The sequence below is a fragment of the Lacerta agilis genome, chromosome 12, assembly GCF_009819535.1.
Source record: "Lacerta agilis isolate rLacAgi1 chromosome 12, rLacAgi1.pri, whole genome shotgun sequence".
Classification (NCBI taxonomy): Eukaryota; Metazoa; Chordata; class Lepidosauria; order Squamata; family Lacertidae; genus Lacerta; species Lacerta agilis.
In genome coordinates, this window is record NC_046323.1 from 21679645 (window position 1) to 21704902 (window position 25258).

A 25258-nucleotide genomic window follows, 5' to 3' on the forward strand; every position below is an offset into this window, starting at 1 on the left:
TGTCTTGCGAGGGATGGGAATCCCAAGCCGTAATGCAGAAGCTCTTGCCTTTAAACTTCCTTGCTTGCTTTTGAGTTTTCTCAGTGATTTCTTGGCAAACAACTCTGTGAGTAGAGCACAAAATGCAGCTTCACGGTGCACATATTTCCAATGCCTGTAGGAAGCTTTTCATGGCAATGCTTAGAAATACATTTAACTAATCTCAATAATTGCCAGCTACCAGATTAGGAGATGCTGCATTGTCAGTCACAAAAAAACATTACATCTCATTCTATTCCATTGGCAGTTAACTTGTCATCAGAATGGATGAGAACCTGTTCACCTAACCAGGTGCTTGGTAGTTAGGAGAAAGAAGTTTCTAAAGTAATCTGGAGGGGGAGGGGAAGGCTGCAGAGAGTTGGTGATAATTGATTTACTCTATCACATCTAACTATTCATTGTTTTCATTACTACTTCCCTTGGGCAGTGATGACAGGATCAGGCTGCCAGTCTGTGGGCATAATTTTTCCAGTGATGCCATCTGGCTCATTGGCACTTGAAGTTGTGATGGCTCCTTTGCTGTTGCAATGGACTTTGTCAAATGGCTAGGCAGTTGATTAGAGTTCTTCTGCTAGTGGCTGCTAATTTTCCTGTACTATTGATTTTAATTGGTAATTGTATGCACTTCCCATCCCACTTGTGGACACGTTGAGAATTCAGGACTGTACTGGAGACATTTTGGGAAGATATTGTTTGCCTGTAGTTTGCTTCGAAGAAGTTCAGGTTCCACAGTTAGTCTGATGCTTCAGCAGAGAAATTAACCCTTCTGGAGTTATCTATACTGATAATGGAAACTACGCTTGATCATTCTGGAGAATACTTTGTATTGTCTATATGTTTTCATTTTGCATCGGTTGACAGTGATGCTCCAGATACTGAAAATTTCTGTGATGGATAAGGGACATAACACTTAACTGCAGTCAGCGTTAATCCTGATTTGTTAAGTTTCCTAAACATACAGTGAAACCGTGGTGTAGTTCTGCCTGAGCTGAGCATTGCTTTTAGAGGGCATGTACAGAAAGACATTAATGGGGCCTCCTGGTCACATTTCAAGCAAAGAAGTGGTGAAGTGGGAAAACTGCCTCCGCTACGCTGCAGCAATGCACATACATAAGAAACAGACCGTAAGACACAGAGAGGCTACAAGATCACAAAAGCAGCACAGAACAATATCTTTAAAAAAGGTATTTTAAAGCAGCCGAAAAATAATAAGATAGGGAGAATTTGGGGGGCAACACAAAGTTGGCCCTCTTTCTGGTATTAGCTGTCTCCTACAGGTGAGTGGGGTACTTGCAGGAGACTGTCCATCAAAGAGCTCAATGTATACAGGTGTAATCTATACATAGTGCCCCAACTTTACCTGTGTGCATGTGATCCAAAAGCAGGTAGCCTGTACCTCAAGAGCCTGGCAACCTATGAAGGATTTCTGGCCCCTTGAGAAATAGACCGGCTCCCAAGAATGCAGAGGTTAGCCACCTGTGCTTTAGCTGGTGCATCCTCCCTTTAATATATATGCATTAGATAATTTTCAAGAGTTGGAATTATAAAGAACAATACAGCTTGCATGCACTATAAAAGTATAGTCTCTCTCTTCATTGAAATTCTTCATAAAAATTAAATTTAAAATTATGCCAGTATTGGTGTGTGTATGTGAATCCCGTTATCTGTTTTATCAAAGCCCTTAATGAAAGGGTTTGTTTCATTATAGGCTCTTCCCTAAACCTTAACGCTCTTCCCTAAACCCTAAGCAACAGCTTTCATTCAGATATATTTCGTCACTGCGGGTATTTCCTTGCCGCAGTCGGTGAAGCACTCTGATTATGTGCAACATTTAATGGTAATTCTGCAGAGAGAGACTGCTGAAAAAAATCATACTTGAGAATTACACTCAAAGCTTGGAATAAGGGGCTCGCCTTCTCTTTGTAGCTTGCCAAAGCTTAAAATGCACCTGGACGTTAAGTGAATTTTCAGTAGCAGGGATGCAAAATTCATTATGAAGAAGGGATCCCATAGAAAACTGCTAACCGGTCCTCGGATATTTTATCCTAATAATTCTAGGTGTGTTCAGCCTAATGGTGGTACTGGGATCCAAACCATCTCATGCATCAATGGAAAGCAGCCCTGTGTGGACCCAGCTTGTGTGTGGAGGGGTTGCTGATTCTCAATATGGTCCCATATGGCCACACCGGAGCAGCTTTTGGAGGGGCTGCAGCAGGAAAAGGGAGCACATATATGCAACACTGGGCAAGGCTCTTTGGATCCCAGCCCATGCGTTCAATTTGTGTGCGTTAAAGTTTAGGCTGTTCAGCAAAACAACAACAACAACAACCCATGTTCCTCTGTGGAAGGTTTATAATCAGCAAGTCGTGATTGGTTATACATCCTTTCTGAAATTGCATTATATCTTTTCAGCTGTAACTAAAACGTGCAGCTTAAATGTTTCCTCTAATCAATTGTATAGGATGCTGCCAGTCCATTAAGATTTATGCCACCGTCCATTAAAAAAAAAGAAGAGGAGGAAAATCCACGGAAATTGTTTGTTTCACTCAAATGCGGAGATAGGAAATTCTGCCGCATTTTTCTTTAGAATCACGGGGAGCTCGGTGACCTTTTGTGGCAAATTATGTAGAAAGAAAATATTTATATTCATTTAAAATAACCTCCGTGAAGAAATAGTCTCATTACCCTGTTTGATCAATTTCTCGTAGCCTGAGCTGTAGCATGCTGCTGTTGCCATTGGGTGATGGAATACACTGAGAAGTGGCTAATGGTGATGATGCTCATCAGAACAGAGTTCAGCCAGCGGTCAGCAACAAATAATTCAAGACTGTTTCTAAGTTTGTGGCTGGTGGAATTTGCTTTTCGCCCCAAGCCAGCAGCAGTGCTGAGCTGGGCTATTTGATTACAAGGGGCATATTTGCCTCTTAGCAACTGCACATTTTCACAACCGACAGAACTATACTGTCTCCAATGGGTCTTTCTCTCTCCCCCCACCCCAACCCCCTTTTTTGTGTGATGGTGGAATAATGCTTTATTGTTTCCTGACAGGCAAACGATGGCTTAGTTGTTCCATAAGAGTCTACAACCAATTTTGTATTTGTCCTTTGTAGATTTCTAGTGGTTCCATTGTTGCTGGGAAAAAAATGGTTGGGATGAAGATGTTTGCAGGCGGAGCGTTGAGGCAGTACGTTTCTAGCTGCCGAGTTTATAACACACTGTGTTTTACCGGCAAAGTCAAAATGATGCGTTCTCATCACAGTTTGAAACAGCTTTTCTCAGATATTAACCTTTCCCACTCAGAATAAGGCTTTTAATACCCATGTGTGTTATCACGGGGAGCACTTCAGTTCTCCTTGACCATAATAATACTGCGTCTATGTGTTTGGTTATTATGGTAATATGTAAAGAATTTACAATTTCCACAGGAAATGGAGCCTCTGGGGAAAAAACAAAACGTGTCAGGAGATGAAAAGTACCGGTATTTATAACCCAAATAGTTAAGGCACAACTGAGTGAGGACTGTTTGGGAAAGATGCTTTGAGTTTTATGACCTCAAGAAGCCAGACCAGGAAATCGCACACTGGTTTTTATAGCTTTATGGCTTTCTTCACTCCTCAGCTGTGTTCTGACTTTCGGTGTATTCATATTCAAATCTTTTGGAAGAATTTTATTTTCAGCCACCGTTATTTTTCTTAATAGAACAGAACAAGGAGCGCGTTGTCACATGGGGTGTATATTCATATTGTTGTGATATTTAAAACAGGATTGCTAAGGGAGAGGTTATTACACTTTTCCTGTAGAACTTGAATCTTTGATTTTAGATTCTGGTATTGAAAATTTACGACTCTATAGAACCCCTCCCCCCAGTGTATTTTTTTAAATTACGTTTAAGATTTCCAAATTTACAATAGTAAAGTAATTCTGTACATTACTATGGATCTGCAATATCTGACAGGAGTTTTGCGTTACATGAAACCATTTTAAATATTATTATTTTGTTTATTGCCCCTCCTTCACCAGCAGCTCGCAGGGCAGATTACAGTTTAAAATTCCATATTAAAAACAGTGAAAACAAATTGCAGCCACAGGAAAAAAAGACAGGATTAAATATATAACAGTCCACTTAAAATACTAATTTATTGGAATTGTTGCCAGAGTACATCACTAATGCAGACGTCTTTATTTGGCTAAAGAGGACCGGTGTATTTCCAAATCCCTTTGTAGGGTAATACACAGACACACACACACACACACACACACACACACGGTATGGAGCCGATATAGTCTGCAATGCACACATCTGGGAGTAAAATCCTATTGAACTCAATGGGACATGTCTGAGCAGGCATGTGCAGGATTATGCAGCCAGTCAGGTTTTTTTTTTTTTTGCACGGTAGAAAGTTAGGCACATCTCACTAGCTTTGCATGTATTTCTGACATATATTTTAGCATTGGTGCGAACTATTTCAGCTTTACTAATTTTACTAAAAGGAAAATGAGAACTGTCATGTTAGACTTTGAATACCGTTAAGAGATGCATAGATCATAGCATTTTAATGGCGTGTAAAATTATTTGCTAGTCAACAACGTGAATGGTTCCCCCCCATCTTTGTTTGTAGTTATAACAGTGCAGTATTAAAACTGAAGTGCTCTTACTGTATGCTGAAGTGCTTTATAAAATTAGCTGGTTGATTTTGTGTGCCTCTTTGAAAGGAGCTTACATAGCATAATTCAGAGAAGCTCCCCCCCCCCCCCGCGCCTCTCTGATTCACAAAAGAACTTTTCCTTTGAGGGGTTCCCACATATGCACTTGGGCACCAATTAGGTTTCGCTTTGTGGAATGTGGGTAGCTGTATGTGTTTTAGTGAGTTATTTCTTCAGAGTATTTTAATGCAACACAGTTAAGCATGATACTAATATTTTGAAGTGCTTCCTGGGATATAATCTGTGACCTAGATATATTATCATTGTGTTAACATCAAACGCAGCTGCCTCTTGGGTAGAACTTAGGAAGCTGTCGCAGTGGTACTGTGAACCCACGAGAACATTTTAAAGCCAGGAAATGAGGAATAGCCTATCTAATTAAAGTGACAAAGGGTTGTTTTTTTTTTGGCTAGGAAGATGTAATTAACCAACTTGGTATTTGGCCAAAATGCTGGGGTTAAATCCCCCAGTCTTGCTAATTAGACTTTTCAGTTTCATTAACAATCAGTAAAACTTGATTTTCTGAACAGCATCCTAAGCGCACTCTGTGCCTTTTATATTGTTTTCAGGCTGCATAAGATAACCCATCTTGTCTTTTGCGAGCAAGAATGACTGAAGATTTCAGATTTTGGATGTTTGTTATGTTCTCTTCAGAGGACGGTATCCATGAACGAACAAGGATGATACGCCGGCAGAATTGCATTAATGCACCATCATTTGGATTATGAAGCACATGTGGGAGGAAAAGGGTCTGTGCACAGTTTCCGGGGCTGCAAACATCCTTCCTAGCCCTGAATTGGGAACCACTTCTTCTTGCACAGTGTCAACATAGTCAGCACTGTCAGTTTTGGCAGTGCTGACTGTCTGTGCCAGGGGAGCAAATCCTGGGCCTTTCTTCAGACATTTGAACAGCGTTGCCGTGAGAGAGGTCGCTGTCTGGGTAGGCATGCACAAACGTGTGTACAGGTGTGTTCATGAAGCCTGTTGTCGTTTCCAGACCTTCAAAGGCAGAGCTTTCTAATGCATATTTCATTCCATTTATTATGACAGCTTTAGTGAGATTAGCTCACCTTCCTCCTGCTTCCCCAAATGCCGCCTGAAACAGAATAGCCACTGGGTTTATCTGGAGATGAGCAGAGAAGCTACTGGGTGACAGGGAGAGCAAAATGGAGGAAAGGATGGCTCCTCTGGGGAAGGCAGCCTTGCCTTGCCTGGAGATATAAAACGGAAACAGCATGGTGAACTCCTAGTAAGTTCAGTGGCTGTTGGAGACTGTGTGTGTGTCTGTGTGTCTGTGTGTAAGGCATGCCCCTCTTTTGACCCACCCCCCTAGGGAAAAGTAATAAGAGAAAGTCTCTTCAGGAGCAGAATTTGCTTTTTGACAGCATTTGACCAGTCCTATCGCGCTGCCGTTAGGAAAATCCCTTTTCTAAAATGGCAAGCTGGACCGTGCTGCAGATACCACCCCTCCTGCCGATTGGTGGGCATGTCACTAGTTTATATAACACATAATAGAATTTTACAATTGTGCTTACAAGTTAGTGCTGTTTTTTAAATCTTATTTTTTTTAATTTTCAAGACTTTAATATGAAGTTAAAATAGCAACCCATGAAAACACTTGAGTTGGGTGTTGAATTTCACCAAAGTAAGAAAAGGATAGAAATGTAATAATAAATAATAAAATGCCACTGGGCTGGGACAAGTTATAGTTCCCTATGCAATAAGTCATTGTTCAAACCATCCAGGTAGGTGGACTGGTACGCCTATTGTAAACCTTTGCCATGCGCTTATATATTCTTTTGTGGTTATTTTTATGTCAGGAATCACTTTTCTGCTCTGTTCTGCTGACTTCCATTAATGCCATCTGGTTTTTATTTGCATGCCGGTCTCCTTCGAGGAAAGGCATTCCGACCTTTTTCAGTTCATATTTTTTTTTAAAGTAAAATAAGGGAAAGCATAGCCAAAATTTTGTGAAACAACGCGTTCCGTGAAGAAAATGTTTGGTAAGAAATTGGAGTCTCTCACACAATGCTACAATGCAGGGCCATTTAATGAAGTCAGTTGGCAGAAGGTTTACGACTGAGAAAAGGAAACACTTGTCACACAACACATAACTGCCTTATGGCATTCATTACCACAATATGTGGTGATGGTCACTGGCTTAGATGACATCAAAAAGGGTTAGATATGTGCATGGAGGGTGGGTCTATCAACAGCTATTAGCTATGATAACTAAATGAAGACTCCATAAACGGAGGCACCATATTTCTGAATGCCAGATGCTGTGGACAAACAGGGAACTGCTATCATACGCGCAATCATCTTGTTAGTTCCCAGAGGCCTCTGGCTGGCTGTTGAAGACAGGATGATGTACTAGGTCAGCCTTGCTAACCTGGTGCCCTGCAGATGTCCGGGGCTGATGGGAGCTGCATTCCAAAACATCTGGACGGTATGAGGTTGGAGAAGGCAGATTTAGGTGGATCTTGGTATCTCCTTCAGCAAAATCATAGAATCATAGAGTTGGAAGAGACCACAAGGGCCATCCAGTCCAACCCCCTGCCAAGGAGGAAACACCATCAAAGCATTCCTGACAGATGGCTGTCAAGCCTCCGCTTAAAGACCTCCAATGAAGGAGACTCCACCACACTCCTTGGCAGCAAATTCCACTGTCAAACAGCTCTTACTGTCAGGAAGTTCTTCCTAATGTTTAGGTGAAATCTTCTTTCTTGTAGTTTGAATCCATTGCCCCGTGTCTGCTTCTCTGGAGCAGCAAAAAACAACCTTTCTCCCTCCTCTATATGAAATCCTTTTATATATTTGAACATGGCTATCATATCACCCCTTAACCTTCTCTTCTCCAGGCTAAACATACCCAGCTCCCTAAGCTGTTCCTCATAAGGCATCGTTTCGAGGCCTTTGCCCATTTTGGTTGCCCTCCTCTGGACACGTTCCATCTTGTCAGTTATGTTCTCATGCGAATGGTGTTCTATCACATTCATCCTAAGGAGCTCCCTGCTGTATTTTTGTAATTGCCATTAACCTTGAGGTTTTCACTTATTTTGTAACTTGTGATCCCTTTAAGCACTTCTGTACGTTTTGATGGCAACCACCAAAGACTCTGAAGCCAAACAAATGTGCTACTTCATACTAGGATGTGGCACTAACTGTACATGGGGGAATCAGGAGCGCCCAACAGCCCCAAATGGTAGTGGGATTGTTTATAGACCGAGGAGCAAACTGTGCCATGTTTGAAAGTAGTGCAACACAGAAAAGTAGCAGTTTACATTACTGAATGCCACCTGATGCCATGCTATGCCATGCTCTGTCCATGTCGGAGGGTGGGACTGGCTTTCCTTTAAACAGCCGTGGCCATATCTGCAGGTGGTTATTCATTTGTTTATTTGATTTATATCCTACCTTTCCTCCAAGGAGCTCAAGGTGGCATAGATGCTTTGCACCCCTCCTATTTTATTCCCAAAACAAATCCTATAAGGTAGGCCTACGACAAGAGCCACTGACTGGCCCAAGTGAGCTTCATGTCTGAGTGGGGATTTGAACCCTGGTCTTCCAGGTCCTAGTCCAGCACTCTTAAACCACTCCTTGCCTTCTGTGTGTAAGTATAGGCACTTCCGATTTTTCTGTTTTACCTGGTGTTCTATAAACAACAACAACAAATCTGGCACATCCCAATAGTAATTGAATGACGCCTGGAACTGCATCATCTATGGTATTTTAAGTGAGAATCCTTGCATCCTGAGCAAACCTATTTTTTAAAATCGGCTTCCCTGCTACAAAGTGAAACCGCCAAGCGTTAATCAAGTTGAATCGAGACCACAGTGGAGTCATGATGCAGTTGGAGATATTGGTGAATTGTGTGTGTGTGTGTGGGGGGGAAACACATTTTAATTTCAGCCTGCCTCAGAATCAGCAACTTTCATGTTTTTACATGAGCAGGCAGATGCTGGCAATGATGTAGCGCGGCACATACTAGCAGCAGGGCTCTCCCACTGCTGACAGGAGAAAACACCTCATCTTCTCTTTCATCTTAATCAGGACTTCTGCTTAATAGCTGCTCTGTTGTATTCACAATGCTGTGGGTGATCCGATGTGCGCATGAAATTGCTACGTATGCTTGTTTTTCCTCAGCAGTTACAAGAAAGGAGCTGCGTGGTGTTTGCAGGTATGGGGGAAAAAAGCAAGTAAACCTTAATGGGCAGTGGAGCTCTTAATGCATTTCATAGCAGGGCTGTTGTGCTCTGAAGCAAGGAACAACATTTGGGAACAGGGCACATGTGGCTTAGGTTTTCCACTGCAGTGCGTGTGGGTGCTAAACACCCTATGATGATGCGTCTTTTAGAATTCCCGGATAATAGGAAGAACAGATGCAACAGAAGTGCTTTGAAGAAGCGTACAATTGTCACTGTCCTCAGACCCTCCAAGTGTCCTTACTTTCTAGGGACAGTCCTGGATTTACAGAAGCAGTCCCGTTTTCTTATTCAATCCTGGAATGTCCCGCTTTTCCTCAGGGCATCCCTATTTACATTGGAGAAATGTTGGAGGCTATGGAGTTATCCAGCCCTTGAGCCATCAGAAGGCAGTCCTGTACAGTGGAACCTCGGAAGCCGAACGCCTGTAAACTTGGAACGTTTTGGCTCCCAAATGATCGAAAACCAGAAGCTATTGTTCTGGTTTTCAAATGATTTTCGGAAGCTGAATGTCCGGCGCGGCTTCCGATTGGCTGCAGCCAATCAGAAGCCGCGCCTAGGAAGTCCAGCATTTCTGGAAGTCGAATAGACTTTCGGAACGGATTCCGTTCCACTTCCAAGGTATGTCCATATAGGGAAGGTTTTTTTTAAATGTTTAATGTTTTATTCTGTTTTTATATATATTAGAAGCTGCCCACAGTGACTGGGGCAACCCAGTCAGATGGGCGGGGTATAAATAGTAAAAGTATTATTTATTTATTTAGTATTACTGGATATTATTACTATTTTCATCGGAGAAATGTTGGAGGGTATGTATCCTTTGGTAAATGCCTGGCACAGGCCTGGCAGTCTCTTCCTCTTCTAGAAACGCTAAACTAATACACATGTTGATAGAGTAGAAACAGGAAATTTGGTCTTGAAGCCAGAAGTAATAGGAGTGATTTGGGCGCACTCTAGAGGCAGGAGGAAAGACTGAGCCAACTTGATACTGTTATTACTCCACAGTGGCATAATTGCCATTAGGATGAAATTGATTCCTTTTTGAGGGAAGAAAAAAAAAACACATTGGAGAAACTTCTTTAAAACCCGCCACACATTTATCTTGTGAGATTATTCTTTCATTCTGGTGATGAATGTTTGAATGGGAGAATTTGATGGAAACCTTTCAGTATTAAATTCTGAAATATGGAAAAATCCTACCAAACACTACCAGATTGCCTTCTGTCTGTCTGCCTCGCAAAAGGCCCTCAGTTAAATGGACCATCCTTAAATGGTGTCATTAGCTCAAATTGAAAAGACAGAGCCCGAAGCGAAATAATTTAATTGTCTTAAAAGCACTTCCTACTTTGGGTGCAAAGATCTCAAAGCACTTTTGTCGCCAGGTAATCTATCTAAAAAAAAATTCTTCTTCGAATTCTCTGTCAAATTGCTGAAAAGTAATTTTCAGCTTTCATTAAAGTTTGAGGTTCTGAAATCTTTTCGCGATACCTACAAATTGGAGGAGACTCTTGAGAGTCCCATGGACTGCAAGAAGATAAAACCTATCCATTCTCAAAGAAATCGGCCCTGAGTGCTCACTGGAAGGACAGATCCTGAAGTTGAGGCTCCAGTACTTTGGCCACCTCATGAGAAGAGAAGACTCCCTAGAAAAGACCCTGATGTTGGGAAAGATGGAGGGCACAAGGAGAAGGGGACGACCAGAGCCGTCTTAAGGGGATCTGCCGCCCTGGCGCGGCTATCCCTCCGGCGCCCCCGCCATGCTGCCTCTCCGCCGCCTCCCACCCGCGCTTGCCGCCCCTTGGGAGGGGGGTGGGCGAGCGGGGGATGAGGGGCGTGGCGCTGGAGCGGCGCGGGGCTCTGCGCGCCCTTCCAGCGCTTCCGGGACGGGAGGCGAGGGCGGCCGGCTTGCGCTCCCGCGCGCATCCGGATGGCGCGGCGCAGCCGGGCGGCGCGGCTGGGCAGCTTGTGCTCCATCGGGTGGGCGGCCGGCTGCGCGCGGGAGCGCGAGCCGGCCGCCCTCGCCTCCCGTCCCGGAAGCGCTGGAAGGGCGCGCAGAGCTGTGCTCCTGTGCTCTGCTGGGCAGCCAGAGGGCGTGGCGTGGCCGGCCAGCTCCCTTGCCGGGAGTTAGAGGGCGCTGCCGGCAGGCGCTGCCAGCGGGGCTGGAGGACGGAGGCGCCCTCCAGGCCATTGCGCCCTGGCGCGCCGCGCCACCAGCCCCAATGGATGAGACGGCTCTGGGGACGACAGAGGATGAGATGGTTGGACAGTGTTCTCGAAGCTACTAACATGAGTTTGGCCAAACTGCGGGAGGCAGTGAAGGATAGGCGTGCCTGGCGTGCTCTGGTCCATGGGGTCACGAAGAGTCGGACACGACTGAACGACTGAACAACAACAACAACAAATTGTTGGGGAAAGTTTCCTCCCCGCCCCATGCTAAGTTTCCTCATGCTCCTGGCTACTGGCTGCCTTAGAAGAGGTGCTTTAAATGTCATGGATTGCGGGTGAAATTCATGCCTGAAATGAACGTACCTATAGAGCACATGCTGTACATTCCAGGGGTCTGAGGTTTAACCTCTGGCCTCTCCAGTTGAAAGCATCAGGAAGCAGTAAATGGATAAGCCCTTTTGCTCAATAACATGGAGACTGGGACCATATAACACCAGTCCTGAAAGACCTAGATTGGCTCCCAGTACGTTTCCGAGCACAATTCAAAGTGTTGATGCTGACCTTTAAAGCCTTAAACGGCCTTAGCCCAGTATACCTGAAGGAGCGTCTCCACCCCCATCGTTCAGCCCAAACACCGAGGTCCAGCTCCGAGGGCCTTCTGGTGGTTCCCTCACAGCGAGAAGTGAGGTTACAGGGAACCAGGCAGAGGGTCTTCTTGGTAGTGGCGCCCGCCCTGTGGAACACCCTCCAATCAGATGTCAAGGAAATAAACCATCTGACTTTTAGAAGACACCTGAAGGCAGCCCTTTTTAGGGAAGTTTTTAATGTTTGATATTTTATCACTTTTTTATTATGTCAGGAGCCGCCCAGAGTGGCTGGGGAAACCCAGCCAGATGGTGGGGTATAAATAATAAATTATTATTATTATTATTATCTTCCCTGGCAGGGAAAATAATGCCATTTTGTAATCTGCCATAGGTGCCAAAATGTCTTGGGTCAGCTCTTCCTGGAGAGTCCATGCCCAGGGAGTCACCAGCCTTTTTCAACCAAGAAGCACATTTTGAATTTCGAGAGAGTGATGGGGAGTGTCAACCACAAAATGGCTGCCTTGCAGGGCATGGCATAGCACACACAATAGGGAGTACGGTCATGATGAAGCTTTTTCCATAATTGTATTTTCATACCAGAAATGGCTTAACCTGTTGAATTGCTGCCTAGAAAGTAAGACAGAAGCAGCAAAAGTGAATTAAAGGGGAGGGGAAAATAGGGGCTGTTTAGGACCTCAGGATTCCTGTTGCCTGTTGTCCAAACAACACACTAATCAATTAATTGCAGCTCTGAATTGACAGTGGAACTGTCTCCTTGGGAGGTTGTGGACTCTCCTTCATTGGAGGTTTTTAAGCAGAGGTTGGATGGCCATCTGCCATAGATGCTTTAGCTGAGATTCCTGCACTGCAGGGGTTTGGATTAGGTGACCCTCGAGGTCCCTTCCAAGTCTACAGTTCTATGATTTCAGTGCACTGTGGGCCACAAGCCATTGGCTCTCCACATTTTGGGCTTTGGGTTCATGAATGGCAGACACTGTATGTTTATGTGCTACTTCCTTTCTTGTAACTTCTGGTCTACCTTTACCCTGGAGGGTTTGAGAAGGGCCACTGCTGTGGCTCCTCATTGCACCATCATCCCTCCCCCTCCCCCAGCAATGGTGTCAGTCTGTTAAAAATCCTTATCTGCAGTGCCAAAATCTGTGTTTGAATGTGGTTATTCAATAACATTGTGGCCTGCTTTCACTCCAGCTCAGTACATTGTTTTTGAGCAGAAGAAAGCTCAGCCCTTACTGTCAGTGCAGTTAAAGTTCAATCTATACAGTCGTACCTTGGTTTTCAAACAGAATGCGTTCGACTTCCGAAATGTGCGGAAACAATAGCGGAAGCCGCATCGGACAATAGTTCAAAAACTGGAACACTCACTTCTGGGTTTCGATTGTTTGGGAGCCGCAACGTACGAGTACCAAGGCGTTCGACTACTAAGGTATGACTGTATTGCCTTTACTGGCATTCTTTGAATAATCAATTCTAATCCCATACAATATTTTTGGGGTTCCTCTTTTACTGCAAGCTGTTTGTAAAGGTAAAGGGACCCCTGACCATCAGGTCCAGTTGCGAATGACTCTGGGGTTGCGGCACTCATCTCTCTTTACTGGCCGAGGGAGTCGGCGTACAGCTTCCGGGTCATGTGGCCAGCATGACTAAACCGCTTCTGGTGAACCAGAGCAGCACATGGAAACACCGTTTACCTTCCTGCCAGAGTGGTACCTATTTATCTAATTGCACTTTGACGTGCTTTTGAACTGCTAGGTTGGCAGGAGCTGGGACCGAGCAATGGGAACTCACCCCGTCATAGGGATTAGAACCGCCAACCTTCTGATCAGCAAGCCCTAGGCTCTGTGGTTTAACCCACAGCGAATATTTGTATAGAATGGAGCAAGCATCATTGACCACGGTATGCAAGCACATCTCATTTTCTTGGCCAGGCAAGTTTTTTTTTTATTTAAAAAAAACAATTTATATGTGTTCTATTTTGACCGGAGATGATAGTCGGGCCATAACAATAAGTGTGTATACCACAAGTAACGACACATCTATAGTAATGCCTTCAACTCTCTCCAGAATGCTGTTTGCCTCCACCAGTTGTTTGCTTCCAAAACAGTCTCTTCATTGATTACCATGGCTCTTAAGGTATCCATGACGGGTGTCCTGAATATTGGTTTCACGAGGAGCTGTACGTTGTGATTCATTCAAAACTGAATCGATTCGTTCGGCGTAACTCAACTTTTTGCTAGTTGTCAAGCATCACATGGAAATGAATAGGAACCATGGGTTTCAAATTGTTGGGTCATTGTCACAATTCCCTTTATTGTCTGCCAAAATGGAACCAGCTCCATATAAACCCAAGTGCATTCAAAGGGAGACGCTAGGAAAAGAATCCAGTATTTTCAACTCTCTAAATGTTGAGCCAGGCAGCTGCCTTATACTGAGTCAAACCATTGGGTCCATTTAGCTCAGTATCTTCCACACTGACTGACAGTAGCTCTCCAGGGTTTCAGTCAGGGTTCTCTACCAGTCCTTTCTGGATATAACAGGGATTGGACTTGATGCTCTACCACTGAGCTACAGCCCTTCTCCAGATCTGCAGCAAGTGATAACCAGCATCAAGGAAGTCATTTAGTCTTTAGTGCTGGTGCTGATGCCTTGAGTTGGTTCTGGCAGACGGATTCTGGCCTGAATGGATGCATTCATTGTAATCTTTATTTCTTTGGCTTTCAGATTTTTTAAAAAATGTAGTCCAACTCCCAGGGGGAGTGGGGGCTTCGTCCCCCACAATAAAATATTTGAGGGGGCTGGGCCCCCACAAAGATGATGGGAATTCCCATTCAAATAGTGTGTGTGCACTGCGTCATGTGATCAGTTATGTGGGGTAGGGCTTACCTGGGCCCCCACAATATTTAATTCAAGTTGGCACCTCTGACTTCTGCATTTGGCATTCATGCCCCTTGAGAATAGAAGTCCGAATGAGTAGATTTTATAGCTGATCCAATGATTTCCCCCCCCCCCCGTCCCCACCTCCCCGACATTATTTAGTTCTCCCAATAAACTGAACCATCCCAAGATCGGTTGGAAAGGTATCCAATTTTCTCCTCGTCACTGGTTCACTGCTGGGTCAGCAAACTCTTCCGAGGAGAGAATGAAAGGCCAGGGGGTGGTCCAGAGGCAGGTAATAGTCAGCTCTGTGTATCCAGGTGAGAAGGTTCATAGCTTCCAGACCTAAGCAATTACGGGGTAAGAATCCTCAGATAATTCAGCCAATAAAGGTGTTTAATGATAGTATGAACAGTTAGAGGTGGTGATTAATTAGCCTGGGCATTTTGGGCTGGCTAGTGTGCACACTGTACTACATACTGGCCATCAGCTGGTAGGCATGCAGTCTTGTAAAGGGCTTTCTGCTTTGACATTGGTCATATATCACTGCAGCTGTGCCCTTTGATTACTGGGAGGGCTTGTGGAGTGATTAATAGCCAGGATCAATGTTTCTGCCCAGCACATGACATTTGGTCACAGAGCAACCATATACTTATTCCCCCTTGGCACAACGCTTAGGAGAAATGAAGGATGAGACCTGCCAATTTATAGCTGAGGAGCTTCCAGTTTATAAAATGAGTCAACTTTGACTGTACAAGATTATTCCCCATTGAAATAATTAGTGCAGCATTAAACACAATTAGAGCCCAAACTATGGGAGCATGCTTGCTGAATCCAAGCCAGTTGACAGATGGTTAAAGCCCTGGTACTTGGCTGCCTGCAAGGTCCAAAGAGTTATTATTTTGCTGAGAAAATGAAAAAATGAAAAGCCCAGAAAGAGTGGATGCTTGGTGTGGGGGATGGGGAATAGATAAATAATGCAAATGCGTTTTGATCTTTGGGCAAAAAAATGAAGCATTTTGAGAGTTTAATAAAATGTATGGCGATATGGAGCAGCAAATTATAGCATAAACGACTCTGAAGGGACATATTGCATATTGCACATAGTGGTATTCTCCTATTCGGTACAACGAAACTGCTGTCTTGTAAGTGGTCATCTAATCATGCCTTTAGTACTGTATCTGCTAATTTTAGTGCTAGTTTCAAGGGTTCTGCATCCTGCTAGAATTTCCCTCCTTTGCCTCGAGAATGATGACTTTGCTTGTAAAGTAAAAAAACAACAACAACACCTATTTGCTTATCTCTGAATGTGAAGTAATCGAGCCTTGGGGAATGTTTTATTTTATTTGCCACTTTTTAGAAAATCTGTTTGGCCTTTGTCTGTTGTGTAAAAGGAAAGGAGGACTGTACAGTTGTACGCCTACTTTGAGTTAGGTAACTCTGCCCCCCCCACCTCAGTTTCCATTCATAAAAATGGAATTCTGTCCTTTTAACCCAGGATTTTCTGCCTTATGGCATCTAGCAGAGGTGGTAAAGGGGGAAAAGCACAAAAACCGCTTAGTCAGCCAGATTCTTTTCTTGATTGACAAAGGGAAAAGTGCTTATTGGGTCTCTTCTGAGGTCCTTTGGGGATCTGGGAAGCAAGGACTTTTCACGCTGCTTGTTCTTTCTTTCTTTTCTTACATTTATACATTGCCTTTCTTCCAGTGCACTTACGACACAGTTTTCAAATTCAAACAACAGCTTATAGTTTCATGCACATGAAACAAAAAGGAAAGAAGAGGTGTGGAAAGAAGACAAAAGCCAGCAAATTCAAGTGCCAACTTTTTGCGTAAGAGCTTCTGACATTGACGAAAGGAATACCTGACTACCAACCACTGAAATTGATATTAAATGGTTCTGTTTAGTGGGCACATATTCAGGGAAAGTTATACGTGGTTAAGGCTGCCATCCTACATATAACTTAGCTGGGAGTTAGTCCAACTGAAATCAGTAGTAAAAGAAGAAGAGTTTGGATTTGATATCCCGCTTTATCACTACCAGAAGGAGTCTCAAAGCGGCTGTCATTCTCCTTTCCCTTCCTCGCCCACAACAAACACTCTGTGAGGTGAGTGGGGCTGAGAGACTTCAAAGAAGTGTGACTAGCCCAAGGTCAACCAGCAGCTGCATGTGGAGGAGAGGAGACGCGAACCTGGTTCACCAGATTACGAGTCTACCGCTCTTAACTATTACACCACACTGGCTCTCAGTAGACTTACTTCTGAGCAGTCTAAATAGTGAATGGTGTGCAATATGTGGCGCTTTCGGGTTTGAATCCCTGCTTAACCATGTTTGCATTTTTCATTCATTTTTTTTTAATTTTTGACGCCAAGGTCATTGGTTTGATCGCCATGTGGGTGGATATGCAATTATGCATGCATTGCAGGGAGTTGGACTAGATGATCCAACTCTATTTTTCTGCTGAGATATGATCATAAGATTGTGGCAGTTTGCTTCCAGAAGTGGCCACTAACTTGGATGGCTATTTGCTGGGGTCACAACTGGCCAGCGTGTTGCTGCACTCAGGTCCTGCTCTGGGGCACCCCATAGGCGTGTGGTTAGCCACTGTGGGAACAGGATGTTGGATTAGGACCAACAGGTGACTTCACTTCTGTTCCTTATTAGAAGATTGAGAAAGTTTCAGGTGCATCAGGATGGCAAACATCGGTACAACAGTAGGACCTGGGGAAGCCCAGTTAATAATGGATGGCTTTGAAACGTTAGCAGTATTCTTATTTGGTACTTAAATATAGCTATGTACCAAAAACTAGCGTACTGAAGATTATAAAAAACCTGCTTGCAATTAGTACGAAGTTCATACTTTGCTCAGAATGGGGATCCTGAGTATCTGTGCATATTAAACAAATATTTTTTGTTCCTTCTGCTTGCACAAGGGGAGAGGGGGGATAAAAATATATATGCAGCATTTAGCAATCTCCCAGGAGCTGAAAAGGAAGCTCATCTTTTCCATGCTGTTGGCACACGTAATGTAGTTAAATGTAGTTTTAAAGCCAGGATATACGGCATCCAGCATTCATTCTGTATATTTCTCTTGATGCTAACATGAGCAAGTTCTTCTAACGTATAAACTGTTTGTGTTTCATGTGGTGGGTTCTGTTTCATATCCTTATCGCCATATGGAAACAGCGAAACAGAAGGCGAAAACATAGATGTTCCTGCTTCGGCATTTCTAATGGCCAGTTTTATTGGATGAGGAGGAGGCAGGTGTGAATGTTTGTGTAACTTGGATGGACGAGGGGAAGAGATAAATTTCTAGAATAGCAGGCACCCTGAAACAATCCTTCAGATGGTGTTTTCCTCTTGCTTGCGGTTTGCCTCAGGATTTCAGCATTCTATTTTGTCACTTTGCTTGCTGGTGCTTGCTGCTCATTCCAGCTGTTTCCCCTCTTTCCGTCTTGCAGTCAGGCCTTAAGCACGAACATCTGTCTGGTAGAGCCATGAAAAAACCCATAAGTCACCAGCAAGACTGAAACTCCCTTATATAGGAGTCATGTTAAAAGGAGATGGAACACACATTTTATGGGCACCTTAAGTTTCTCCAAGTCGCAGAATAAACCTTGCTAGTCTTTTAACATTTTTCTTAATCTTCTACTTGTTGGTTGTATTCATGTGAAAATAGTAAAACTCTCTCTCTGTGTGTACACACTATATCTCTCTCTCTCTGTGTGTACACACTATATATCTTGGAAAGTTGTCTGTTTGCTATGCTTTTGAACACTTCTTCAGATAGTGTAACTAAATTTCGTGTGATGGCTCCTTTCATCTGTGTTTGGTTACTATTGGGTGCCATTTTGAATCAAGATGGCAGACTGAACTTTTCAAAACTGCAACCATTTTTTTTTTTTGGGGGGGGGAGGGTTTCTTAGAATTCCTGAGGAACGCCAGGTACAAGGCTGCTCAAATAACATACAATTGCTGTGCGGGCTACACATTGCTTGTCACTTGCTTCCCTTTCCTTAACAGTGCCCATTTTTTTTAATTAGAGTTGAGGTCATTTGTGTATATGGTGGGATATTTTGGGTGAAAGAAGAGAATCTTCTAGAACAGGGATGAGGTGGCCAATCTGTGGTCCTCCCAGATGTTGTTGGAATACAGGTCTGACTGACTGTGCTGGCTGAGGCTGATGGGAGTTGGAGGCCAGTAACATAGTGAGACCCACAGGTTAGCCATCCCTGTTAGGATAATTAGCAATCTGAGGTACCTCAGGTATTTGCCTCAAGATTTCAGCATTCTCCTTTGTTGCTCTGCTTCGCTTTTCTGTTCTAGCACTGGGGCAGAGCCCATAGTGTCTCATGAGGCGGTGAGGTTGCGTCTGCATGGGCTCACTGGAGGAGCCAATCCAGTAAGTGGCAGCGGTGCTCCTGCTGCAAGGACCTATGAGTATATCTTCGCCTCACTGGGTGAGCTGCTTCTGGTTGTAATCTAGCCAGAAATTGGGAGAGAGAATTGTGTAAACATGTGGAGGGGGGGGGAAGCCCGCAAAAAACACACACACAAAAAATCCCAAAACAAAAAACCCCACTACCACCCAACAGCAATATTTATAGATCTGTAATGGTGATAAACTTTGCTCTTACTCCCCTACACCCTGGTTCACATCATGCAACGAAGTTCTTTTCAAAAACCGAGGAAAAGATCTCTAGGTTTCAGAGGAGGGTTAAGGCTCGCTGGTGTGTCACTTCGTGATGCAGAGAGCCCCAATGGCTGCCTTGTGTGTTCTTCTCACCTATGCCAATCTCTGTAGTCCAAATGAAAGCACATCAGGAAAGCAGACGGCAGAGAAGAGAAGGTTAAGGGGTGATATGATAGCCATGTTCAAATATATAAAGGGATGTCATGTAGAGGAGGGAGAAAGGTTGTTTTCTGATGCTCCAGAGAAGCGGACACGGGGCAATGGATTCAAACTACAAGAAAGAAGATTGCACCTAAACATTAGGAAGAACTTCCTGACAGTAAGAGCTGTCCGACAGTGGAATTTGCTGCCAAGGAGTGTGGTGGAGTCTCCTTCTTTGGAGGTCTTTAAGCGGAGGCTTGACAGCCATCTGTCAGGAATGCTTTGATGGTGTTTCCTGCTTGGCAGGGGGTTGGACTGGATGGCCCTTTTGGTCTCTTCCAACTCTATGATTCTATGATTCTATGGTGTGCTGACTGGCCACTCTTCCAACCGTGGACATTCACATGACATCTCTCACACGCTTGCAGAGGAGGAAGGTTAGGGCTGGAGGACCAAGGGATAGTGTACAAGCATGGAAGCTCATTTGTATACAGTATGTGAGGCTGCGGAATGTGTTTGCTGCACCTTGGCCCCTTAACATATGACCCCCATGCTTTGCAAGTACCCAAAGCAGTGTTTCTCAAACTTGGGTCCCCAGCTGTTGTTGGCCTACATTGTCCCATCATTCCTGACCACGGTCCTGCTAGCAAGGGATGATGGGAGCTGTAGTCCACCGACAATTGGGGACCCAAGTTTGAGAAACACTGACCTAATAATGCGTTTGCTTTAATCTGACATGGTTTTCGACTCTTGAATGAATTTGCCTTTTTATTTTGCGGGAGGTATTGGTTTGCTTCCTTTTTGTGGCAGTTTGCAGCCTCTCCCCTTAGGGTCAGGAGTTTTTTTTTTTTTTTACAGTTTGTACTACTTTGCAGTTTAGGGCGATCTTTAATCTAGAACAAGTGTCATTATCTTGAAATAACTTTTGCCATGCCAGGTTTCTCAAGAAAAAGAAATGGGTCAAATGTTGCAGGCATCATTTACATGAATTCTGTTGGTGGCGAATTTGCAGGATTTTAGTTTAGTTTTGGTGGTTGTTATTTTCTTTGAGGCTCCAGTACTTTGGCCACCTCATGAGAAGAGAAGACTCCCTGGAAAAGACCCTGATGTTGGGAAAGATGGAGGGCACAAGGAGAAGGGGACGACAGAGGACAAGATGGTTGGACAGATGGTTCGACGCGACTAGCATGAGTTTGGCCAAACTGCGGGAGGCAGTGAAGATAGGGATGCCTGGTGTGCTCTGGTCCATGGGGTCACGAAGAGTCAGACACGACTAAACGACGACACAACAACAACAACAATTTTCTTTTTAATATTGTCCCTCAATAGAATCATAGAATTGCCAAGTTGGAAGGGATCCCGAGGGTCATCTAGTCCAACCCCCTGACATGCATAGTCAGAAATTTTTTTTTACATGCCGTAAACCAGTCATCCCTGTGTTGCCCTCCATATAACTCCCATTACTTCCAAGTGGGATGGCTGGAGAGGTTGGGATTGATGAGAGTACATTTGGAGGCCCATCTCTTATATGAAGTATTTGCTTTGGTAAAAAGCAAAAAGCAAAATCTTCCTATGACTTAAGCAGGTTCGCATCTTCCCAGTTTAAAGAAAAAATGTCCACGAGGGCTAGAAAAAGATTCAGTGGTAAGGTGGTTACTGTAATTGGTGATATGGGAGCAGGCCATGTCACTTGAAGTTAAGACCCTTTGCAAACATTTGATTTCTGGATGTTGCCTTCTGGCTCACTAAGAAAAATCCCCGTGTTTGTAGAGTTTATCCTGACAGTAGTAAGCTTTTGTCAGTTGTCAAGGCATGTTTAGCATGTGGAGATGTATTAATCTGACACAGCTACCATTGTAAGTGGCTGAAATAAATAGAGGGCTCAAACAGATGAAGAGGGATTAACTGTGTAGATGGAGCAAACTCTTCAATCACTAAACCAGTGATTTTACAAAGGATTAGCTTGCTTCTACAAATATTGATTACTGATTTGCTTCTCAAAATGAAGACGGCATCCCTTGTGCTGTGTATAGTGTGCCCTGTGAAGCAAACATCGTTCATATTAATGAGTTTGTCATGGGTATTATAGGAGCTTACAGACGTATTATTTTTTCATCCTCTAGCCATGCTAGATTTAAGATTGTCAGCTGTTACAAGTCCCCCTTTTGATCTTAGAGGTGTTATATTTATTTTCACCTAAAGTTGGCATATGGGCTACAGAGTCCAGATAAAACACTGCCATGCACTTTCCCCTCAGAACCAACCATTTTAAAGTAGCAGGGCAAATGAGTATATATTTGCTTTACAAAGGATATGATGATTTAAGAAGGGGAAAATGGACTCCTATAAGATTTAGCTATCGGACATCATGTGTTTTAAAAGCTCTGTGTGTGTAATGCTCTCCCCGGGGAAGCTCGCCTGGGCCCTTCATTAAACATCTTTCAGGCAATAAAATAAAATTAAAATCTTCAACCAGGCCTTTGGCTGATTAATATTCTATGTCCTTTTAATTGTGTTGTCGGAAGGGGGTTATTGACTTCTTCTGTTCTTGTTTTTATTATGTATTTTGTATGTTTATGCTGTGACCCGCCCTGAGCCTTCAGAAAGTATTGTAGTATGTCACAGAAATTGCAAACTGGAAATGGGAAAAGGACAATCCTTGCTTCTTTCATTTGATGAAGGAAGACTTACTTTGCTTTCATTTGATCCTAGTTTAAACGAGGAGAGAGCCCACGACCAGCCTTTAAAAGAGCAGGAGGAGTCATATGCTGATGAAAGTAATCTCAGACCAGATGAATAGGGATGAGGGAGAAATTTACCGTCCTCATTTACAGGTTGAAATGGCTGCTGAGTGATCCTGATGACTCTGTGACTTATAAGGCCTATGCCCTGGCAGCTAGGAAGATTAGGAGGAAATAACTGGATGGACTAGTGGTCAGTTGCAAAAGAGGCTCCAATTTGCACATTTTATTTGAGAATTACTTCTTATTCTGGGTAACAATAAACGTTTGTCGATTTGACCATGGTTTTACTGCAAATGTAGCGACTGCTGTCCCCCCCCCTTCTTCTTTCTTTGGATGTTGCAGTGGCCTTTGGCTAGCACACACACACACACACACAAATGCAACCGGTCATTTGACTTCTTATGTGCGTGGCCACTAGGAAAAGCTTAGCCACTTGTGGAACCATGTCAAAATAAACAGTGCATTACCAATACAGAAATGAAACTTTGCTGTTATTTGGCAGTGTTAAGCAAAAAGGTGTTGATGGTTCGTAACTGTGGGAAGTTATTCCACTTGCCCCTCATAGCAGAAGGGGGCAAATATTGCACTTTTTCATTTTGGGGGCGTTAAGGAAAGAAGACATGAAAGGTTATGTATTACGGCAGCACCAGCTTGAATATATGGCTAGCCTGCTATAGCAGCACTGCTACAGTGCCTTGGAAACAAGAAGCCACGAGTTTTGATTTAAGCAGATTGTGCAAAGAAGTCCTTGCTCTCTTTGCCAGATGACATAACCAGAGACTCCCCAGTCTTTCCCATGTTGATGATGAAATTTCTCTCCAGTAACCCAGAAGCATGCAGGCTATGCTGTGAATGACATGATTGCCTAGAGTGTCATGCTGGGAAATGATTATTCATGTTGCCCAATGCCAACCTGGATCCGGATGCCAAGAGCTCTTGGTGATCATTGTAATTTGCTGACAGTTGGGTAATTGCCTGCTTTGCAGTTGCACTCCATCTGATCCTTTAAAATCCATGCAATGCCTCTGTTAACTACTGTGATGTAGAAAAAGGAGCATATGGGAACTAAAGGGAGAAAATTAATTACTGTTTAATTATTTGCAGTATTTGTTGAAGTGTAGCAAAGATGCAACCAATGGTAAAATGGTAAAGCTTTAAGGGAAATGTGTGCTCTCAAGAGTTCTGTCTCAATTCTGCTGACTACTGGAGCACCCTAGTGGTATAAATTGACAAGTGGCAGGTGTCCATCAATGCCTGATATAGGAGAGCTGATTTTAAGTACTAATAAAAGTTGTCAATAATAATTCATAGTGTATGTTATCTTAAATCTTAAGGTGTGTAATTAACGTTACTGATGTAACAAATCTTAAAGGACTATTATTTAGGGCTGTCATGATGGGGGGGGGAAATCGGTGTCAATTAATTGATTGCTTAAATCTTCCCTAATTTGGTGCTATTCATAAGCTAATTTTTTTCATTCCTTTTAAAATACTTCCCCCCTAAAATAATGCTGAGTGAAAACACTCTATGAAAGGATGTTTTATGTATTATTTTTTTGCAGCAAGAAAAACGCCAGCTGTTTCTAAAAAATAAAATAAAAAATTAAACATCAGTATAGGATGCACCCCAATTGGTGATAAGACGTGGGGATGTGCTTAATTTTATATTTGTGGACCTTGGTTATAGTAAAAGACAGGCATGCTCACCAATCTGTGTGGTAACTAGTACAGTCATACCTCGTGTTATGGCGCTGTAGGTTACGTTCGGCGCGGGTTACGAACGCGCCGAGTCCGGAAGTACCGGAACTGGTTACTTCTGGGTTCGGTGGTTCGCGCATGCGCAGACGTGCAAAATGACATCACGCGCATGCGCAGAAGCGCCGAATCACACGGCGAGCATGCACAGACGTGACGCTTCATGTTGCGTTCTGCTCATGTTGCAAACGGGGCTCCGGAATGGTTTCTGTTCACAACATGAGGTACCACTGTGTCTGTTCTAGGCTATTTTTGGAACTGGTGTTATGAATGCTGTCTCCCACAACTGCACTGCTGCTTGAGGAAAGTAGAGTGCCCCTAACCAGGTGTGTCTACTCCTAAAACACAGGAAATTACTCCCAAGCCACAGAAGGAGGGCTGCCTGGAAGAGGGAATGGAATACAACAATTTCACATTTAAAAGCCCCACCATCTTGGCTAAAAAGTGGGGCTGATCCATGTCTACAAATATACTGAACATTCACTAATAACTAGTGGTTATATTTCCCCTCGTTTGAAAATGATTTGCCAATGCTTTTTAAAAATACTACCCCCTACTTTCCCCTCTTTTTTTTCAGGGAATCAATTCCTTCCAGTTGCAGCGCAAGACCTTCAGTGTGTTTTAAAATCTGGGTACCTGGAAAAACGCAGAAAAGGTAAGCAGCTTTGGAAAAGTTTAATTGTGGCTTCTCTCTCCTGCTCCCCATTGCAACTGCTGTCACTTGTAGCAAAGGTGGGAAGAACTCTTAGCTAGTGGAATAGCAAGAAGTATTCAGAAGACTAAAACCACGAGATGAGTGGCTTTCTTTGGAGAGTCCTGAAAAGTGTGTGGCTATGTTTGAGAGTGCTATAAAGAGACCTTTAAAAATGCATCCATCACTGGGTGGAATTTGATGAACAGCATGAAGACGTGAGGCACTGCAATCAACATGGGACTGAATGTGCTGTTTTGGATCATCGCAGTCCTGTTAAAATGTTTAAAAACCTCTCTTTCCTTCTCCCTTTCCCCACAGCTCATGACTTTCAAGAACCAGCATGGGCTGTGAAGTCTTACAGTGAGGGCGGGGGCGGGATGCCAGGTCACAGTGAGAATTTTAGCCAGTCCTAAGAGATTCCTATGCTCTTCCCCATAGGAGCCAACTCCTAGCATGGGCATTGCCATTCAAATGGTGTGTGTGTGTGCCATGTCAATTATGCAGGGTGGGTCCTACCTGGGTCCCCTCAATATTTTATTCAAGTTGGCACCCCTGCTCTTTGCTGGGCACATCTTTAAGTGTTTTTACAAATCTGTGTCTGAAACAGCATGTGATCTAGACAACAATTAAAGGGAATGA

At 43.6% G+C, this 25258-nt stretch overlaps 1 protein-coding gene across 1 annotated transcript in view; it reads left to right on the top strand.

The window, feature by feature from the left end:
• The window catches only part of SKAP2 (src kinase associated phosphoprotein 2), a 101951-nt gene that overhangs the window by 25827 nt on the left and 50866 nt on the right, over positions 1–25258 (top strand). Inside the window, exon 5 of the mRNA XM_033165256.1 lies at positions 24503–24580. Coding sequence (XP_033021147.1) covers positions 24503–24580 — 78 coding nt within the window. The remainder of the gene's footprint in view (positions 1–24502; positions 24581–25258) is intronic.